At 36.7% G+C, this 20,750-nt stretch overlaps 1 protein-coding gene across 1 annotated transcript; it reads right to left on the bottom strand.

Annotated features, from left to right (window-relative positions):
* Positions 1-4,066: 4,066 nt before the first annotated feature.
* On the bottom strand, positions 4,067-4,543 carry LOC124971242 (ran guanine nucleotide release factor-like). Its single transcript, XM_047535046.1, has one exon. It carries the CDS (start codon positions 4,541-4,543, stop codon positions 4,067-4,069), a length of 477 nt encoding a protein of 158 aa, XP_047391002.1.
* Between the last annotated feature and the right edge of the window lie 16,207 nt (positions 4,544-20,750).

Raw genomic sequence — 20,750 nt, 5'->3', positions numbered from 1 at the left:
GGAGATTTAGTGTCTCCTGTGATCTTAATCAGTCTTGAGGTTACAACTTCATCTTTCAAGAACCCATGAGTCAACTCATAAGAATAAATATAAACCAAGTTATTTTGCTAAAGGATACTTATGAATTGAAGCAGAATTTCTGGTGAGCCATCTTTACAGGATGTATATTAATTTATTATGTAAGTTTCCTGAAGCCTGAGTCTCTAGTAGCTATATTTTCAGACATATTCCATACATTAGAATCTAATTTTTAGCAGCAAAGATGAATGTAGTATGGTTTTTTAAAATTTTTTAAATATTTTTTTAGTTGTTGCTGGACCCTGATTTTATTTACTTATTTTTATGTGGTGATGAGAACTAAACCCAGTGCCTCACCCATGCCAGGCCAATCTACCACTAAGCTACAACCCAGCCCATAGTATCGGTTATTGAGTAAGTAGAGGACCTGGGTCAGGAAGCCACAGTGTATTTAAATTCAGCAGTCCCCCATGCCATCATGGCTACTCCTTCAATCTCTGTATCCTCAGCTGTGGATAATGGATACTGGAGCAATTTTATGCCGTTTGTGAAAGTTGTTTTGGTGAATAAATGATGTTTTCATGAACACATTTTCAATAACACACTTAAATCATCACTAAATAATTGGAAAACACTTTCATTATAACCTTTTCAGAATTAGTCCTATAATTATGTTATGTTCGGCTTTCTTTAACTATCCAGAATTTAATTTTACATGCATAAAAGGCAAGTTCCTTCATTGGCCCTTAAAAGGCCTAATCTGACATGAACAGCTCAGAAGGCACTAAATGAGTCACCATTTTCTGAATGAATACAGCATTTTCCTTTTTCAGTGACTGAAATGAGATTTTAGTTGTGATTACCATGACCTTTTTACTTAATTATATTCTAAAATAATTTGTTGGTTAGAGAAATAGACATTTTTATCTTCACAATGTGAATTAAATTTGGGACCAATGATGAGTAATTAAAGAGTAACTCATGGAACAGGGAAATTAATGTATTAAGAACTATAGTGTTACATGGAGGTTGAGGGAAAATCTAGAGAGATTAATTTTCAAAGTCCATGTCAATTTGAAACAATAATGTCTGCATTTTTCAATGAAGGCAGAGCAGAATTATTTATGTTGAGAAACTAGAGCAAAAGGACATTGGAATACTGAATTTATGTTTGATGAGCTGAATCAAGAAACTGCCCTTAGTATTAATTTGTATGTAGAACATGAGTTTAACCAGGGAGAAAGCTCTCTCAAAGTCAGTCTATATTACTTAATGGCCAAACACTTCGGATCTACAGAAACTTTAGAAATGAGAAATTAGCAACGCAGGGGACCGTGCAACTAAGAGAATGCTAAACGACTTGGGAAAAGGAACCAGCCAGGGAAGAGAAAGCATGAACTTGAGAGACCATTTACTTAGATTCCAACCTAATAACAACAAGAAAAAACACTAGCAGAAAAAAAGAGGTGCCAATTATTCCCTTTACTTCCTAGAATGCAGTCAGAATGAACTTTATTACTGGTGTTAGGAAGCATTAGACCCCACTAAGTAGGCTGAGAAAAAAAAGTAATGTTTTTTTCTGTTAAGAGACACATCTAGCCAAATTGTCAACTGAAGTAGAAATGACTACTGAGCCAGATGCAGGATCCAGTGTTTCCCTAAAAGCAAACCTGGGATGACACATTTTAAGTGCAATAGAGGGTTCACATGTGAAGAACTATAAAAATAGAATAAATGTTAGATAACCCAAGAGATTCACAAGATTCTTATTTGAAAAATACAGATCCCTAGTATTTTCTGATTTTTTGGTGTTGCTAATAAAATGAAGGGAATGTAGATTAATGACCCACAGAATTCAGTGATCTAGAGAGAACGATTGAAAAGTAAAAGTGAAGAATCAAATTCTTACTGCCTCTACAGTGGTTTTATGTTGCATATCAAGTCATTCTGTTTATTACTTTGATATCAGGTGTGAGGATAGTGATGGTTTGGTTCATTTAGCTTTCCACATGCAGATGTCCTGAGGAACACAGTGGCCACGTCAAATAATTATGTGGACTGACAAATATTTCATGTTTATTAACAAGGCTGTGTAGTTATAACACATTATGAAAATACAGGAACATAGAACGTGTGCTGTTAAAACAGTTTTTTCATTAAGGACCATAAATGGGTATTTGTGAGATGATGACTACATTCTTGCTCTTTCCTTTATAAAGCATCAAAACCTTTATAAAAATCAAGGCTTTGAGAGGAGCCAAGTTTTTATTGGGAGATGTTCCATTTGTAGATGCTGCATACATCTGGTGCTGTAATTTTTTAAGGAGCTTATAGGAAATGAAGGAGATACCTTGGAAAATCCTTAGAAGTCTTGTCATTCTTACCTTCATTTAAAGGAAAGAGGAATTGTGTAATTGAAATAAAGCAAATTATGTTATATGCATTTGTGAATATGTACAAATGAACTCCACTATTATGTATAACATAGCAATAATAAAAGCACAAAAAAGAAAATGAAATAAAAATACATCAAGTCCAAAAAAATAAAACATAGGTACTTCGGGAAGAGAGACCTTAGGACTTGGTTGTGGGTGGAGGTGTTACTCTGTCCTCTGACTTTTGCTTATTTTTCCATTTATTCATCCTGTTATTCCGTCCGTCAGCCCACAGTCAAGCACTAGGGAGCTAGAAATGGTGACAAATGGCTACTGCCCTTTTCTCATTCATGGAGACAATCAACAAGAATTGGTATAGGATTCTCTGGGGACACAGATGAAAGAATGACTAACTTCCTGCACTGGAAGAATATGATCACAGGGTGTGATATAGAACTAGGGACATCTGAGCTGTCATTTGAAAAATGTAGAAGAATTGTCACACTGAGAAATGAGTGTACTGATCAAAGGGAAGAAAGCAGAGTGAACAATCATTATAGAAACGAATTGCATGCCTTTCCCAGGGAATGCAAACTTCATGTAGAGTTTCTTGAAATGATACAGATGGACGGTATTAGGTAGTCATCAGTCAAAGCCCTTTCCAGCTCTCTGGAACCTTCTCCTCTTCCTATTTTAGCATTCAGCCAAATTCTACTCAGCTCAAACAACTTCCCTGCCTATTGCTTCTGAACATGTTATTTTGCACTCTCTTGACTATCGCTTCTACATTATATCTTCCTTACAATTTTCTGATTCAGAGAATGCTGGACTGGGATGACAAAAAAATCCAAGACTGTATGAAGAGGCATTTTATTTTGTGATCTGGAAATTTCTTGAATGTCTGCCAAATTTTACTTCATTTTTCTTTATAACTTGTGAAGTCCCCCTGCCCACTTTTTGTTATCATTGTTCTTGTCAGATTTTATCCAAACATAAAACAAAATTTCAGGAGTAAACTTACCCCAAAGCGTTCTTTGCCTTTGGTGTCTGAGTCTCTTCCTGCAAGGACATTGTTTGAGTTCTTCTGATCATGCCTGTTCTGATCACAAGGCGTCTTCGTTAACACCGTATCATCCTGTGGTATCTCTGGGTAGTGTTTTCAATTCAAGAGAGCAACATAAGCACCGAACTGTTCCCATATGACAGGCAGTGTTGAAGTAGGTTTTGTGCATGAATTCACCTATTTTCCCAACAGCCTAAGATGGTGGTGCCATTTTCTGAATGACAAGGGGGTTTAGGAGATTGAAAGAGCCTAAGGCCATGCAACTATTCATTGTTAGACCTGATTTCCCTTCCAGACCATCTGACTTCAGAGATCATAACCCATCATTACCTCTTCTGCTACACTGTCTTTTTTTTTTTTTTTTTTTTTTTGGTTATAAAGCAAGTTTATTTTTGCAGAGAAGGTGTCTTGTGTTTGTGCACAGGGAAAAAAGAATAAAAAACCCAGGTATTCAACCTCTTTCTCTCCACCCCGCCAGGACTGGGTCTCTAAGTCTTCAGTAGCATCATGCAGTGCTTTAGCATTTTTACTGGAGACCAAAGATGTTGGGATCATAAAATGTCAGACTGGTCACCAGCTGTTCAAAGTCACCCAGGCTCCATGGTGGATGTCACAGATTTCCAGGTCCAAGAGGTGACCTGTTGCCAGGGGGGTGCTGATTGAAGGTGAGCAAGAGATCAGTCTGGTACTGGGGCAGTTTCAGCAAGGCCTGGTTCAGTGTCTCATCCTTTGCTACTTGCTGGTTTTCCTTAGCTACCTGCTGCTTGCCAGAGAGGACCCAGGCTTCTTGACAGTAGCCCCTTAGGGCCAGGTTCTCTAAATTGAGGGGCTGCACAGACTCCACTTGCACAGCCCTAGCCCCCTGCACCCTGCCAATATCCTCAAAATGGTACTGCGCAGCCACTTCACCCCGCACGTGGGCCTGGAGCTCCAGAAGTTCCACGATCAGGCTCTGGTCTGTTACCGGATAGCAGAAAACTTCTTGGTTGTCTGGGACAGGTCGGAAGTCACTTACATCAATGGCCCCAGGGAATAGGATGGAGGAGAAGGCGCCCCCGAACAATGGGTAGTTTCTTGAGGGCTCCATGGGCCTGGGATGAGGGCACGGGCTCTAGAGAGATTTAAAAGAAACCCATATGGGGACACACGTTATCACCTCCCCAGCTTTCACAGCTGCCACCACCTCCTCCTGGCTTGCTTAGTTTCTGGACCCTTTCTACACTGTGTCTTTTGCAGTAACTAGCAAGGAAAGGAGGAAGGAAGAGAAGGAGGGGTGGAAAAGAAAAGGAAGGATGGTAGGAAGGAAAAAGGAGAGAAGGAAAGAAAGACTGAGAAAGAGAGAGAGGGAGGGTGGGAAGAAAATCAGGAGGACTGGAAAAGAGGAATCAAGGGAGAGAGGAGGAGAGGTAAAAAGGAAAGCAGGAAGGAGATAAGAAGGGAAAGAAGAAAGAAGGAAGGGAAGAAGAGAGAAAAAAGTGAGCCAGGGAGGGAAGGCCAATTGAAGGGAGAAGACAAAGAGGGAAAAGAAAGAGAAAGGTTAATAAAACCAGGGAGGAGAAGGAAGGGAGGAAGAGAGGGGTGGTAGAAGGCATCAAAAGAGGAAAGAAGGAAGGAAAAGGGAGAGGCAGGGGAAGAAGCAGATTGATAACATAAAAATTAAGTACCAAGTTTATTTTGTTTGTTTTAATATGAAAAAGAAGCAGCAAACTCATTCACAGGATAGGAGACAGTGTAGGATAATATACAGGCCATGAGCTCTGAATTCTGAGAACCTGGGTTCTAATCCTGACATAAAAATCTGTAAGCTGTTTGACAAATTGCCTAAACCGTATGTTTTATTTTCTTAACCCATAAAATGATGACGATCACACTCTCTCTTGCACAGGGATTTTAGTGACGATTAGGCAGGATATTGCATGGAAAGCAGCTACAACAGTGTATGGCAGTTACTAAGTGTGGAATAAATGTGAGCTCTTACCATTTAGAATAAGTTGATAAAGAGAAAATGGCCTTTTCTCTCATAAGCAGAAAAAATAACACCCTTGCATTTTTCATCTGCATTTGCCCTTAATGAATGCCATTACGTCTGGGGTGAGAATGGAGTGAAACATCCATGTTCAGGATCATCTATAAACACTGTTTTATCTGCTTCTCTTTTGGTCGAAGGAAAACTTTCAGAACAGAACTGGCTCAGTTCAAGATCTGTTTAATGATGTAAAAATGTTTTCTTTTCCTTTTCTTTTTAAAATACTTAACCATGAAATACAGTTTTTTAAATGTTTTACAATATAAGAATTTGAAGACTTGGGTATGAAGGCTGTTTTAGTCAGCCTTTTCCATACTGTGACCAAAAGACCTGACAAAAACAATTAGAGGAGGAAAAGTTTATTTGGGGACTCATGGTTTCAGAGGTCTCAGTCTATAGACAGCCAACTGCATTCCTCAGGGCTCCAGGTGAGGCAGAACATCATGGCGGAAGAATAGGGCAGAAGAAAGCTGCTTAGAACATGGTAACAGGAAGCAGAGAGTAAGCTCTGCTCAACAAGGAGAAACTATATACCCCAAAGGCATATACCCCCAGTGACCCATCTCCTACAGCCTACCCAGTTAATCCCTATTGGGAGTAATTCATTAATTAGATTAAAGTTCTCATAACCCAATCATTTCACCTCTAAACAGTCTTGCATTGTCTCACACATGAGATTTTGGTGGACAATTCACATATCCAAACCATAACAAAGGCTCTGTCTCTACTTGGGGACATAGCTGTGATACAACTTAGGCTTGCAACTAGACTGATAAATGAGTCATACACAGCTCACTGATTATACTGCATGAGAAAATGAAAACCTTAAAAAATTATTTGGCACTTCGATTTCTTATAAATGCACTGAAAACCTTTAGTGTTATATTCTGAGCTACAGTGGTTTCCCTAAGGTTCATTATCACAAACCATTTCCTTGGGGGGAGGTGTTTTAATTTCTTTCCCTCATTATTCTACAACTCCAGTGCATGGCACTGGAGATTAGGACTGCATAAGGGAAAAATGGAGGAAATGGAAACCAATAGCTGTCAATCTCAAATGCAATGATAATGATCCTTTGTATAAAACTTGCCAACGTATTAATGGTTCCTTGGGATAAAGAGGGCGTATGGTTTATAGTTCATTATGTATCAGGATGTCGGAATGGAACATGAATAAACTGATTTTATTTGCCTCATATTACTCAAACACATGGCATGGAAAGTGGATTTGGCTGAAGCAGCTCAGTTCTGTGTTACTATGTGTGTCTGTGAGTGTGGGCATGAGTGCAAGTGACTGTGCACAGGTACATATGTGTATATGAGTGTGTGACTCTCACCCTGGAGGATAATGCTCATGCTGTATAGGTGGCTCCAGGGTCAGTGGATCACTGAGTGGAAGCCTAAGTCAGATCCGTGGTCAGCATGTGGTTCTTTCACTCATAGCCTGCAACCGTTGCTTATTTTGCTATACCCACCTTCTTTCAAGCTCCAGTAGGTTCACACTCTCTACCAGCTATGGATGATTTTACTAAAGTGAGTCCTGAGAAAACCAACAATTTCCCAGGGATGTTCCTGAAAAAATTCTGGTTCTGCCAATGCGATAGTGTTAAGAGGTGTGGCCCTGATAGGTGTTTAGGCCATTCTTCCTTGAGTCTGGGATGAAGCCCCTATCAAAGAAGCTTCTCCCAGCATTCTGCTAGCTAGCCCTCTTCTACTTTGACTTTCTCCTATGTGAGGATGTGGAAAGAAGGCTGTCACCAGACTCCAAATGCCAGCGCCTTCATCTTGTTCTTACCAACCTCCAGGACTGGTAGAAATGTATTTCTGTTTTTTTTTGTTGTTGTTGTTTGTTTGTTTTAGTAAATTAGCCCATCTCAGATATCCCATTATAGCTTCACAGGGGTGTGGGCTAAGACAGGTAAATTTAGGTGAGTGGCACAGTTTCAGGTTCACCCACAGAGCTGTCCATCATTTGCATGATTCTTCTCTCTGCATCATTTGCATGATGCTTCTCCTGTCTCCCTCCCAAGGTGAGACACAAGACTGAGATCCAATCATAGTTCCTCCCTTGTATTATTTGCTGTCTGAGACAATCATGATGCTTCCTTCAGCTGGACCAGAAAAGCACCAAGTGAATTAGAAGGTGAGTTAAGCAAGAATCCAACAAAAGAAATATCATACAAAACAACAAGAACAGTGGATCAGATAAGCCACACTAATAATCCAGTGTGCTCTTCCTAAATATTCTCAGTCCTAACTGTAGCTATGTTATCAGATTAGCATTTCTAAAGAACACCCATTTGAAATTAAGTGTCAGACTTTTTCACTGTTGATCCCGGAGAAGATGGATTTGTGCAGAAACAAACAAAAATGTGCCACTTCCAGCTCACTTATAAGCAGCTTATAGTAAAATGACTAATGATAACTAAGATTTATTGAGTGCTAATTATTCCAGATATGAGTCTATGCATTTTACATGATTTACTTCATTTAATTATCATTTGTACTGATTAAAATCTATATAAAGATGACAGATGAGAAAATCGAGGCCATGAGAGATTAAATAATTAGTTTCATGACTTTTATACGGTGGTTAAACAAGGGACACAAGAGACAAAATGACCCCAGAATTCACATACTGAACTTCTATGATATATTCCTATAATACATAATACATTCCTATGACATTTGTCGTGGGCCTTATACTTTATTAGTTTTTAAGTATCTTTTTTTTTTTTTTTTTCTTTTAACCAGGGTTTGAACCCAGGGGCACTTAACCACTGAGCCACATCTCTTGCCCTTTTAAAATTTTTTTATTTTGAGACAGGCTCTCTCTAAGTTACTTAGGGCCTCCCTAAGTTTGAACTTACAATCCTCCTGCCTCAGCCTCTCTAGCCTCTGGGAATACAGGTGTGCCCCATAGCACCTGACTGTAAGTATCTTACCTAGATAATATTTTACTTAAACTCTCCCTTATAAGATGAATAAAAGAAGTAATTGTGTGAATGACCTCACAATTTCTAAATGCATATTTATCATCCAAACCCCTGGTTTTCTTTTCCACAGCCTGGACTTTCCCCACTGCATTACCATTCCTTTTAATCAGCTTCACAGTTGGACACCAGGCGAAGGAGTGCTCTTTAATTCCTGTAGGCTGCAATTCTTACAGCTGTCCCTTATACTTTTTATTTTTTTTGTCTTTGTTTACAGTTCCAACCCAGTTCCAACATGTCTATTAAAACTGTTAACAATAAATATTCTGATATATTACTTATTGGCTCTTATAAACACCTGCATTTATTTGGCATCCATTAACTGACATTTGTCCATAATAAATGAATGTATGATTTTGGCACACGTGTAAGTTAGCATTCCCATCTCTACTTTGTGCATTTAAAGTCAGTGTCATAGTTTAAAATAAAAAAACAATGTCTAGTTTCCCTGAGAGAATGGCTCCCCTAACTCCACCCTATCCTGTCCACAGAAGAAACTCCTCCAGGTCTTGACCCCCTTTGCCTGTGTATCTATAAATAAAAGAGAGTTGGGCTACTCCATGTCGTTAGAGGATAGAGCTGGTATGGCCAGACCCGTCATGCTCCCTCTCATTTAAAAGGAGTATTGGCTCTTGTGTGTTTATTGAGTAGATAAGTTTTTTGGGTAATAGATTGAAAAACAGCCAACATCCTCCTTCGGCAGTTAACCCTTTTCTCATCCACACTGGTCATGACTGAGAGACCTCCACAGTTAGCGTTCACAGATGTGTTCTTTTGAGAAGGCAATGTGATAATATAGTGAGGAGTAGAATTGAGGACACTGAATTGTTAATATGGATCATCCAATTCCTGGTGCTTGTTTTTATTTTGTGTGATTTTCTTTAACTGACCTTCCAATTTGCCTGTCAGTTTTCTGTGGTCAACTCATTGTTTTCTCCAAGTTATTCTCTCTGGTTATCAAATCCCTTCTTGTGCACACAACCCCTCTGAGCATATACATGTACATGTGTACATTTTGAAGTCAGAATAGCATTTTAAAGGAGGGGGCACCACAGAGGTATCAAGCAGCGATTCATCACATCCCACATTGAAGGCAATGAGGCTATTTCGAAAATCAGCACCAGGGCTGCCTTACTGCTGCGGGTCATTTCACAGCTCGACAAGTAAATCCTACAATAATCCATCTTTCTATGACAGGAAGATGCAGCATCTTGGATTTCACTAATATTCCCAGAAAATACAACTGTACAACTCAGTGGAAGAGAAAGTTTAAAACTATGGCCCATCATCCCAGAGCATTAATTCACATTGTACATTGCTGCTTCCAATGAATTATAGGTTACTTCATAATTAATTTTTTTATTGTTACTTTAATCACTTATCACAGATATCTCGGGTTCTTTGGGTTAAGCATTCCCGTTGAATGATGCAGAGTTTTTCTAATAGAGGAAAAAACAAATATAAAGGAAGTACCTGCCTGCTAGGAACTTGTCATTCAAACTTATTAGATTTTTCATGTAATTAATATTCTAAGAGATTTTGGTGCATGTTAGAATGCTTAAAGTGCAGGAACATAGAGAGGGAACATAACTTTGTCTTTTCCTTTTTGGTGCTGACTGTCTGTAAACTCATGAAGTAAGATCTTTTCCAGAATGTGGAAAACTTCTTACTTCACTGTGATAACAGAGGGCAGAACAAATAATGCACTCTAAGGAGTTTTCTTTCACTAGTACATTTCATGAATTAAAACAGATCAATGTAATCTAATTACTGTCTTTATGGAAGTTTCCCAGAAATGCTTTTTTATTAATTTTATGAGGTCTGCTTTATTCTGACAATAATATCATGCAAAGCCACTAAAAGAACACTACACACTAATATTCCACATGAACTTAGATGAACAAATTTTTACAAATATTTTGGAAAATGAAATCTGACATAAATTGATTCAGCATTCCAAATCAATATTACAATTGATTTTATAGTATTTACCTGGAGTCTAAAAAAGAATATGCAGATGATCATTTTAACATTTGTAGGAAAAAAAAAAAACTTTGACAAAACCTAGCACATATTCCTGATAATAATTCTCAGCAAGAATGGAGATGCAGCGCTGTCAATGTTAGAATACTTAGCCAACCTGGAGGAGGCCTTGGGTTCTAACACTGGCAATACACAAAAACAGATTTAAAAAAACTTTTTAGTGCTGGACACGATGGCCTAAGCCTGTAGTCTCAGTGACTGGGGAGGCTGAGGCAGGAGGATTGCAATTCCAAGTCACCCCCTGGAAACTTAGCCAGACCCTAAGGACTTAGTGAGACCTTGTCTCAAAATTTTAAAAAGATGTGGTTAAGTATCTGAGTTCAATCCCTTGTACCAAAAACAAACAAACAAAACAAAAGCAACAAAAACCTTTTCAGCACATTAAGAATAAGTAACTTCTTTAAGCTGACAATTGGCATGGTTTTTAAAAACCTGCTAATATTGTAATTATCTTTTCTATTCATTACTTTAATTGTACAAATTTATGGGTACAGTATGATAATTCAGTGCATCACAAGTGCTCACAAGCACTTCTTAGTAATAACTCTGTCTTTGACATTTGTTCCCAAAGGTACAGTAAAAATACAGCCTTTTGTGTAGATCACCATTAACATTTTCACTAGCACTGGTAGATGGGGGGAAAAGTATGGGTGTACTTTTCTTGGTGCACTTCTCTTTTTCTTTCCTTTTTCTATTCTGTTTTGTGTGTTTTGTGACAATAGGTGACCTCACTCAATTTGCAGTTGAGAGGTTTGGTCCCTAATATGAAAATGTTATTAGAGGGTGATTTATCTCATCTGTCTACCTTCAGCTGTTCTGTCTTTATTTCTGTTATGGCAAAAATTGAACATCTTCATAGTTTGTATTTGTGATAGTCCTTCAATTTAATCTAGGGGAAAAAGAGATCTATTTTATTATGCTAAATTCTGATGATCAGTGTGCTATGGAAGCTGCATGGAAATTACTAGCACCATATGCAATTAGAGAGCAAGATATGCAGATTCATTCAAAAATCCATCTTCTCTGCTCACTATTATGTTCATTGTTCCATTGGATGTCACTAAAAAGCCCACACTCAAAAATAAAAGGAAAAATCCCTGTCCTTCCTTTGGTTTTAGTCAGTCATTTTTATTCTCCATTACAATGTCAGCATTCACAAAACCCATGTTTATAACAACTTTTATAAGATAAATTTTTGTTCTCCCCAGAATGGAAGTAGCTTAAACAACATGAGGGCTACATAAATTTTGCAAACTTTCACTTATTTAATGAATGACCACTTGGTTTCATCTCATTTGAAAACTCTCATTATAAATGGTGGTTGGGTTGGGTTGCACCAGATCATGGCACTATATGAGAGGTCTGCAGAAAAGATTGTCTTGATTAAATATCTGCCACAAATAAGGGAGAGGTGGTATCAGCATGTATGTCAAATATCTGAACTACCTGTTCTGATCCTCATGGCCCTATTTCTATCTGAATAATAACTGATCTAGTGAGTAGGGTTTAGGTTTGCGATTTCTTGGAATAAGACTGAAAAATTATTCTCTATCCTCCCTGAGATGTTTACTATAATATCATATTTTGTTCCATTTTAAACATTCTGAATCATCTGTTGTGCCTAAAAAGAAATAATAGGGTTATAAAATAATTTTATGATAATTGTATTTGATAAACTTAAAGTCATAAGGAAATGAATCTTCAGAACATTTCAGCAGAAACTAAAGCAGTGTTTCCTAGCCTATTTCTGAAAAGAAAAATATAACCTATCTTGCTGACTTTATAGGATTAATGTGAATTCCAAATTGGAACATGGAACTGATAGCACTTTGGAAAATAAATCCATGCAAATTATTTTATTTACTTGAGCATTGTAGACATGAAAAATGCTTCAAAGACAGTTCCTGAAGGTACTATTGTTCGAATCATTGGTAAACCAATAGATACCAGACTTACTTTGCTATATATTTATTTGTTTCCTGGCTTCTTGTTGCTTGTTTTCTGTCCCTGTGTTTTTGAGTTTTGTTTTGTTTTGTTTTGTTTTGTTGTTTTACAGTGCAGGGTTTCCAACCCAGGGCCCTGCATGTGCTAGGCAAGTGCTCAATCACAGATCTCCATCCCCAGCCCACTTTGCTGGTTCTTCATATGAAGCTCATGCTCTGATTTTCATGTAAATTCACATAGTCCAATAATGTTAGTTCACAGGATTTTCTTTTAATCTGTCTCTTAGATAAATGGAATGGAAGAAGTTTGATAAGAAGGGCTGAGGGAATATCTTGACATCCTCTAAGCACAAAGGAAGAGGAATGTCCCAGGTACCACCCATCCAGGGATACTCACCTCACCTTTCATCTTCTCCTTTGCATCTGTCAGGTCTACACCATCCTAAATAAAAAAATTCTAGCAATCATCTTACTAATGATGCTTTATTCAAATGTTGTAAGCACATTTGTGTTTTCCTTGACTCTTCTAAAACCAACCAAAACAAGCAAAACAAAAAAGCAAAACAAACAAATAAACAGAAAACATCCAACACTAAAAAAGTGTTTTAATTTTCGAAATTTCTGGGATAGGGATCAAAGTTTATTGTTACTATTGAATCTTGTTGGCATTCCTCCTGTATATTATTTGATGTTTATTGACAAGCTATCATGTGGATGCATAAGGGTGTTTTTAAGTCCACTGAGATAAATGAGGCAAGAAGGCCAATGTATTTTGGGAGAACACGAGGAGATAATAACGCAAATGTTGTGCATGTGTGACTGTTTTTGTTATTGAGATCTACAAGGCTGTTCTTTATCAGCAATGTATCTCTAATATGCTTCTTCCTTAGATCAAGCCAGCTTGAGGTTTCTGTCCATTAACCAGATATTATAAAGCCCTCTGTGCAATTCCAGAGAAAGGGTGTATTCGAATCCAGAGTAATAACCTGTACCTGATGTTTTATCTAAAAGGTGCTAAAAGGGAGTACAGACAGAAGCTTGCTTTCATAACAGTTGCAGGTCATGGGTCTTGAATCCAAGGTCCCTAAGTGAGCCAAAGGGATGCTGTAAACACTCTGAGATCATAAGCAAAATCTTATGTGTAAATGTGCCTGAACTTCATCTATAGAAAGACATTTAGGGATCTTTCATCCATTTCTGAAAATGGTGAGTGCTCCTAAACATTCAAATTTATATGCATAAAATTGTGTTCTTCCTGTCATCTGTGCTACAGAACAAGCCCAACTCCCCATTTTGTTTCATTTAAAAAATTTTTTTTGAGTTGTAGATGGACCCAATACCTTTATTTTATTTTATTAATTTTATGTGGTTGCTGAGGATGGAACCCAGTGCCTCACACATGCAAAGCAAGTGCTCTACCACTGAACCACCATCCCAGTCCTTTGTTTCATTTTTTAAATAAAAAATTTAACTTAATATTTCAGATAGTGACTGTATTAGAAACTGAACTGAGAAAAAGTGGGAAGCAGGGTTATTTTCTTTGGGGGGTATCGGGGGATGGCACTTGCTGAAGACAGCCTCTGTTTTCTTGTCCAGTGTCTAAAGAGTTTTACTAGAAAACCCTCTGAGGTCACTTCCACTGTAAAAAGTCTGTGGTTCTTTGGGGAAGCAGAGATCCACTGATTGTCCAAAAGAAAGCCAATGAAGCACCAGAGAGCAATTCCTTTCTCTTTTTCACTAAGCCTAGGAATGAGAAGGGACCCAAGAAAAGAGAGTGAAGTAGATGAAGCAAATACTCAATTTTATTCATTTGGGATATAATCAATGAGCACCTTATATGGTTTGTCAGTATGCCCTGTGATTATTCTCAGATACCAAACCAACATACTCTCATTGGAATAATGAAAGGTATTGGATCTATCATCCTTAGGAGTCAACCAACATTGGCAGAGAGCCACAAAAGGAAAAATAACAATCAGTAACTGTGCCATTGTGGTCACTTACCTTATCTGTTAACTGTTTACCTTGCAACTTTTCAAGGGAGCTGTGAGGTAGGTCTCAGGTAAAAGTAGAACCAATGATTAACTCATAAACTGTGACTCAGCAAGGCTGATAGAGCTGCCATTTGAAAAAGATCAGTCTAACTTGAGAGATGCAGCTCTTAACCAATAAAGCAAAGTTTTGCTGCCTCAGCCATTTTTGTTTAATTTCCTTGGCTAAATAGGGTAAAAATATAACAAGGAGAGATGACCAATGTTCCATATAAAATGTGACTGTTACCCAAGGACAAAATCATGTGAAAGATATGAATGACATGAAGGTCATTATAAACTAAGTATTCAGTTTATGATAAAGTAATACAGTAGTTAAGAGAATGGGTCCTGGAGCCAGTGAACTTGGGTTCAAATCCTGGCTTTTCTACTTTTCAATTGAATATGGGATTTAAACTTTGTGAGCATCATTCTGTCAACTATAAACAGAAGTAATGGAATATCTTTATCAGAGGTTCCTAAAAGGGGTAAGCAAATAATCGAATAGGTATAGAACTTTGAAGTAGAAATTAACACAAAGATACAGGAGGAAGAAAGAATATTTAGCATAAAGAAGAGACTTCCAAGGGGGAAATTACTTTTAGATAGCTAGAAGGCATAGTTAGTATTAATGTAGTTAACTTGGAGAAAGCTCAAAAAGCAAAATGTAGCTCTGTGCCTGGCTCAGCAGATTCTTAGTTACCTGTCACTCACTTGAATGCAGGTATTCAGACACTTGGCATGTTACAGAGAGATTTCAACATCAAGAGTATCATATTAAATAGACACAGCTTGGTTATAATTATTTATTTTGTTTTATCTGGAGTAAGTATAAAATAAGAGATATAAGCAATACCAAAGTTTACAAAAGAAGAAGTAATGAATTTCATCCTTGTCCATTCCGATCCCATTTCTCAGAAATAAATCAATTCTGTTTTTGACACCATGACAATAAGAAATATTCAGACATTTCTATTTGATTTATCAATGACTTTCAACAGATTCCATTTCCCTCCAGACAAAAACAAATTTAATGAAATAAGCCAATTCTCCACCTCTTTTCTGTCATTGTTGTTTTTAGTTTTATTAGTATTGTTAGTAGTATTTTATTTTTTTAGCTTTAAGTACTGTATTTCAACAGAGTTATTTCTTGAAGAATCAAATTTAAACACTCTGTCAACTTCCCAGCATGAGAAACAAGGAATTAAGAAATCCTTCTTTATCTCTCTTCTCTAATTATAATTAAAACTTTGATGCTTTGCTTTAAGCTAATTCTAAAAATTGAAGTAAATTAACAGTGCTGAGAGGATTATTATTTTATGAATATTAGTCACAACAGGAAATATAATACCCACAAAAATTGAAAAGCAATCTTAAGGTACAAACCAATTAGAACTGTTTGTTTCCTCAAATTCACTCAGTCTATAGTTCAGTTTCCTGCATTTTAGGATCATGACTTTTCTGGGGTTTTCTGTTCCCATTTTTTAAATTTGTTTTATTTGTATGTTTCATTTTTAATAGTGGTTTTTAATTAACTTCACGTTATGATGTTGAAGAAATGGTATTTCATTATAATCCAATCTGCTGAAATATTTATCTTTTCATTTGTCTGATAAAGCTATAAATCTGACAACCATCAGTACATAAATATATATTTTGTATTGCTTGGTTTTCATTTCCTTGTCCTTTTTAGAATTTTTACCATCAGCGGTGCAGGTATTATTTTTTAAAAGTTAAACTTTTTTAATCACTGAATTTCTGAAAATGTTTATTTTTCCCTTACATTTAAATGTCAACATACCTGAAAACTGAATTCCAGATCAATAATAATATTTCTAAATAACCTTACAGACTTTTCATCTTGATGATTTGTATTTTCTTTTGTAGATACTTGAATTTTATTCTTTCCAGCATTCCTAGAATTTTCTCCATATTCTTAGAATTTTAAAATTTTATCTGAAATTTTTAATGTGAGCATTTTTATTAATTCAACTTGTCTTATATTCAGTTGACCTTTTTTATTGTGAAGGTTTTTTCACTTCCTTTATCCCAGTTAAAATTTTAAAGTGTGTATAAGTAAGTTGGCCTTTAATTCACTTTTCTTAATTTGCTTTGTCTAATTTTGCTTTAAAAGTCTTGCTAGGCTAATAAAATGAATTAGAAAGAAAATGACTTTTCATTCTTTCTTACTCTTTGAAAAAGTTAACAAATTTGGGGGATTCAATAAAATTTAACCAAGAAAATGGGCTGATGACTTTTATGTCTTTGTGATTGAATAGATCATGCAAGAAGGAGATTTTGATTATCATTTCCAATGTCTTGAAAAGGTTTCTTTTTGTTATTAGAGCATGTATTAGTCAGTATTATGGTTTGGACAGAGATGTCCCCCAAAAACTCATGTGTGAGATAATGCAAGAAGGTTTAGAGGTGAAATGATTGGGTTATGAAGAGCTTTGACCCAATTAGTGAATTAATCCCCTGATAGGGATTAACTGGGTGCTAACTGAAGACAGGTAGGGTGTGGCTGGAGGAGGTGGCTCTTTGGGGGTGTGCCTTTGGAATACATATTTTGAGAGCTGAATTTAGTCTCTCTCTCTCTGCTTTCCAGTAATGTCCTAAGTTGCTTTCCTCCAGTACACCCTTCCATCATGACATTCTGCCTCACTCAGACCCCAAGGAATGAAGTTGACCATCCAAGGATCTCTGAAATTGTGAGCCCTCAAATAAACTTTTCCTCCTCTATGTTGTTCTTGTCAGGTCTTTTGGTCACAGCAATGAAAAATCTGACTAAAACAGCCAGTTATGTATTACTGTACTGAAATGCCTGATACCATTACTTATAAGGAGAAAGGTTTATTTTGGCTCACAGTTTTAGAAGTTCCAATCCAAGATTGAGCCTCTGGTTTGCATGCTAGATGGCCATAGGGAGTATTTGGTAGAGTAAACTACTTGTCTGGTGACCAGGAAAAGAATTAAGAATGAGCAAAGGGTCAAGGTCTCATAATCCCCTTCAAGGGCATGCCCTATTATCTAAGGACCGCCCACTAGTCTCTAATTCCTAAAATTCTACCACCTTCCAAAAGTGCCACCACAGGGAGAAAGCCTTGAACACACCTGTGTGCTTTAGGCAGATAAGGTCCAAACCATAGCAGAGGACCATTTGGTATTTTTTATGAGTTTCCATTTCATTTATTTTTCAAGTTTAAAGCAATCAGTTTTAAACTTTTATACAATTGCTGTTTGAAGTTAATGGTAATCAGTCAGGACCTTTGAAAATAGTGTAATTGTAGATGTGTCATTGTTTTCAGTCATATTTTTTCACTTTTTAAATTTTTTTTGTTATTTATTTTATGTAATGATTTTATTGAAACATAATATCTATACAGAAAAGCATGAAAAAAGTGTCTAACCCAGTGAAATTCTTTTAGGTAAAACCACACCTGGTGCACCACAATGCAGATTAGGAAAGAGAAAGTTATTAAAATCCCAAGTCACCTTTGCAGCATCTTTTAACCTTCACACATACATTTCACATATAGGACTTCATACTCCACAAAAACATTATGTTTTTGTAGTTTTATGCATGTGTCTTTTTCATTTCTGCTGGTGGATTGTGAAGTTTATTATTTTCCAAGAAAAATCTTTCATCTTTATTAATTTTCTTTATTATTTAAATGAAATTTAAACCTTAGCATTATTTGCTATTCTTTTGATAATTTCTTGAGATGGAAATTGATGTCATTGCTTTTCAGTCTTTTCTCTATAATGTATATATTTTGGTAAATGTTCTCCAAGGAGGATTGTTTTTCATATCTTACATGATTTCAGATATTTTCAGTATAATTCTATGCAAAAACTATTGTTGAACTTCCATTTTTAGTTTTTCTGTGATCCTTTTGCTGTTAAGAAATATGTTATTTCCAAGCATTTCAGGACCTTCTTCTTCTCTCCTTGTGTCTCCTTTTTCCAATTACTCTGCTCTGTTCCTTCTCCATATTGCCATAATAGGACATCTAATTATGTCATATACATTATTATATAGCTGAAGTCAGTTCCAGAAAGAGGCAATAGATATTTTATATGCTTTTATATTCATTGAGAATTCTTTCATGACACAATGAGACTCTCATTTTTAAAAGGCATTTTCATTTAAAACAACAAAACCTCATCTATTCTTGTTGAGCAGGGAGGGTCTTTGCAGAAGTATTTTAATTTTTTTTATTAATATAGTTTATTTTTACTATGGTTTTATGTTGTTTTTGCTGTCTGATTCTGGAAAGATGTGAACCTTCCTACGTGATTTGTATTCATCTTCTTTTCCTTTTCTTTCTTTCTTTTTTATTTTTTGGGTACTGGGGATTGAACTCAGGGGCACTCCACCACTGAGGCACATCCCCAGCCCTATTTTGTATTTTATTTAGAAACAGGGTCTCACTGAGTTGCTTAGTGCCTCACTTTTGCTGAGGCTGGTTTTGAACTCCTGCTCAGCCTCCCGAGCTGCTGGGATTACAGGAGTACACCACGACTCCCAACTGCTCTTTTATTTTTTAATTGTGAAAATACATTTGTAGGTGCATAAAAATTTTTGAATCCTTCTGTGGTAGGCAAAAGTCTCTAATGGGTCTTGCGACCTCCACCCCTAAGTCTTACATTCCATATAATCTGCTCTCCTGAGGTAGGACACAACAGCAGAAGTAAGAGCCTGCCCTTTCCATGATTACATTGTGTTATATAAGAGTCACCTCTTTTTTTTTTAGCAGCATAGAGAAATATTCTCTTCTTGGCCTTGCAGATGTGAATTGCCATTTTGCGAATTGCCCATGCATGGAGCTACAGGGCACAGAGTTACGGGAGGCCGCTGGGACCTGAGGGTATCTTCTAGGCAGCAACCAGTGAGAAGCCAGAGCCCTTGTTTGCACAGCCACGAGAAAAGGAATTCTGTCAACACCATGAATGAGTGGATCTTTCCTAGATACTTTTAGTTCAATGGCACCTTTAATTAGGATAAAGTACCTCTCAATCCAGAAACCCATATTCAGTGAATAATACATCCAAGCAGAAACTGTGGCATCTTTTCTTTATGGGTCCCCTTGATGGGATGAGAGGGCATGCTGTCCAGTCAAGACCTTGGTAACAGCCTGGTAGATGTTAGAGCACAGAACTTCCTTCATTTGCTCCGAGTCTCCTACTCCCTGGAAACCTTGAGAAAAATAAGTTGGTATGGTTTTTGTTACACAGAAATTAAAACTAATACATTTTCTAATACATACTACACAAACCTTGCTACTTTATCTCTAGTAATGCTTTTTACCTTAATGTCCAATGGATTTATGTTAATATAACAAAATCATCTCTTATTGTTTATAGTACTTATTTGCATAGTATATATCATCCTATATTATTTTATTTTTATCTTCCTTCACACTCATATTTCAGTATACTTTTCCCAAGAAACACAGTGTGTTTTGTTGTTACTATTTTATCCATGAAGACAATTTTGTCATTTATTGGGAGTATGTCAATTATACACATTATTCAGTTTCAACCCTTCTGACTTCCTTTATGTTCTCTTGCTATTGTTTTTCTTCTTTTGCATTTAGTGTTTTATTTGCTCTGTTTTCCTCTTACTAATGATGACTTTGCCTATTCCTTTATCATTGGCTTTGATATTATAACATTCTTTTTTTTATTCACTTATTTTTTTTAATTGTAAACAAATGGGATACATGTTGTTTCTCTCTCTGTACATGGAGTAAAGGCGTACCATTTGTGTAATCATAAATTTACATAGGGTAATGTTGTTTGATTCATTCTGTTATTTTTCCCTTCCCCCCATCCCTCCCACCCCTCTTTTCCCTCTATACAGTCCTTCCTTCCTCCAATCTTGCCCCCCTTCCTAAACCTAACTCTAAACCTAACACTAACCCCTCACATCCCCCATTATGTGTCATCATCCACTTATCAGCGAGATCATTCATCCTTTGGTTTGTTGAGATTGGCTTATCTCACTTAGCATGATATTCTCCAATTTCATCCATTTGCCTGCAAATGCCATGATTTTATCATTCTTTATGGCTGAGTAATATTCCATTGTATATATATATACCACAGTTTCTTTATCCATTCATCAACTGAAGGGCATCCAGGTTGGTTCCACAGTCTGGCTATTGTGAATTGAGCAGCTATGAACATTGATGTGGCTGTATCTCTGTAGTATGCTGATTTTAAGTCCTTTGGGTATAGGCCAAGGAGTGGGATAG

This window comes from Sciurus carolinensis, chromosome 19 (assembly GCF_902686445.1).
Source record: "Sciurus carolinensis chromosome 19, mSciCar1.2, whole genome shotgun sequence".
Classification (NCBI taxonomy): Eukaryota; Metazoa; Chordata; class Mammalia; order Rodentia; family Sciuridae; genus Sciurus; species Sciurus carolinensis.
This window is presented reverse-complemented; position numbering and strand designations above follow the sequence as displayed.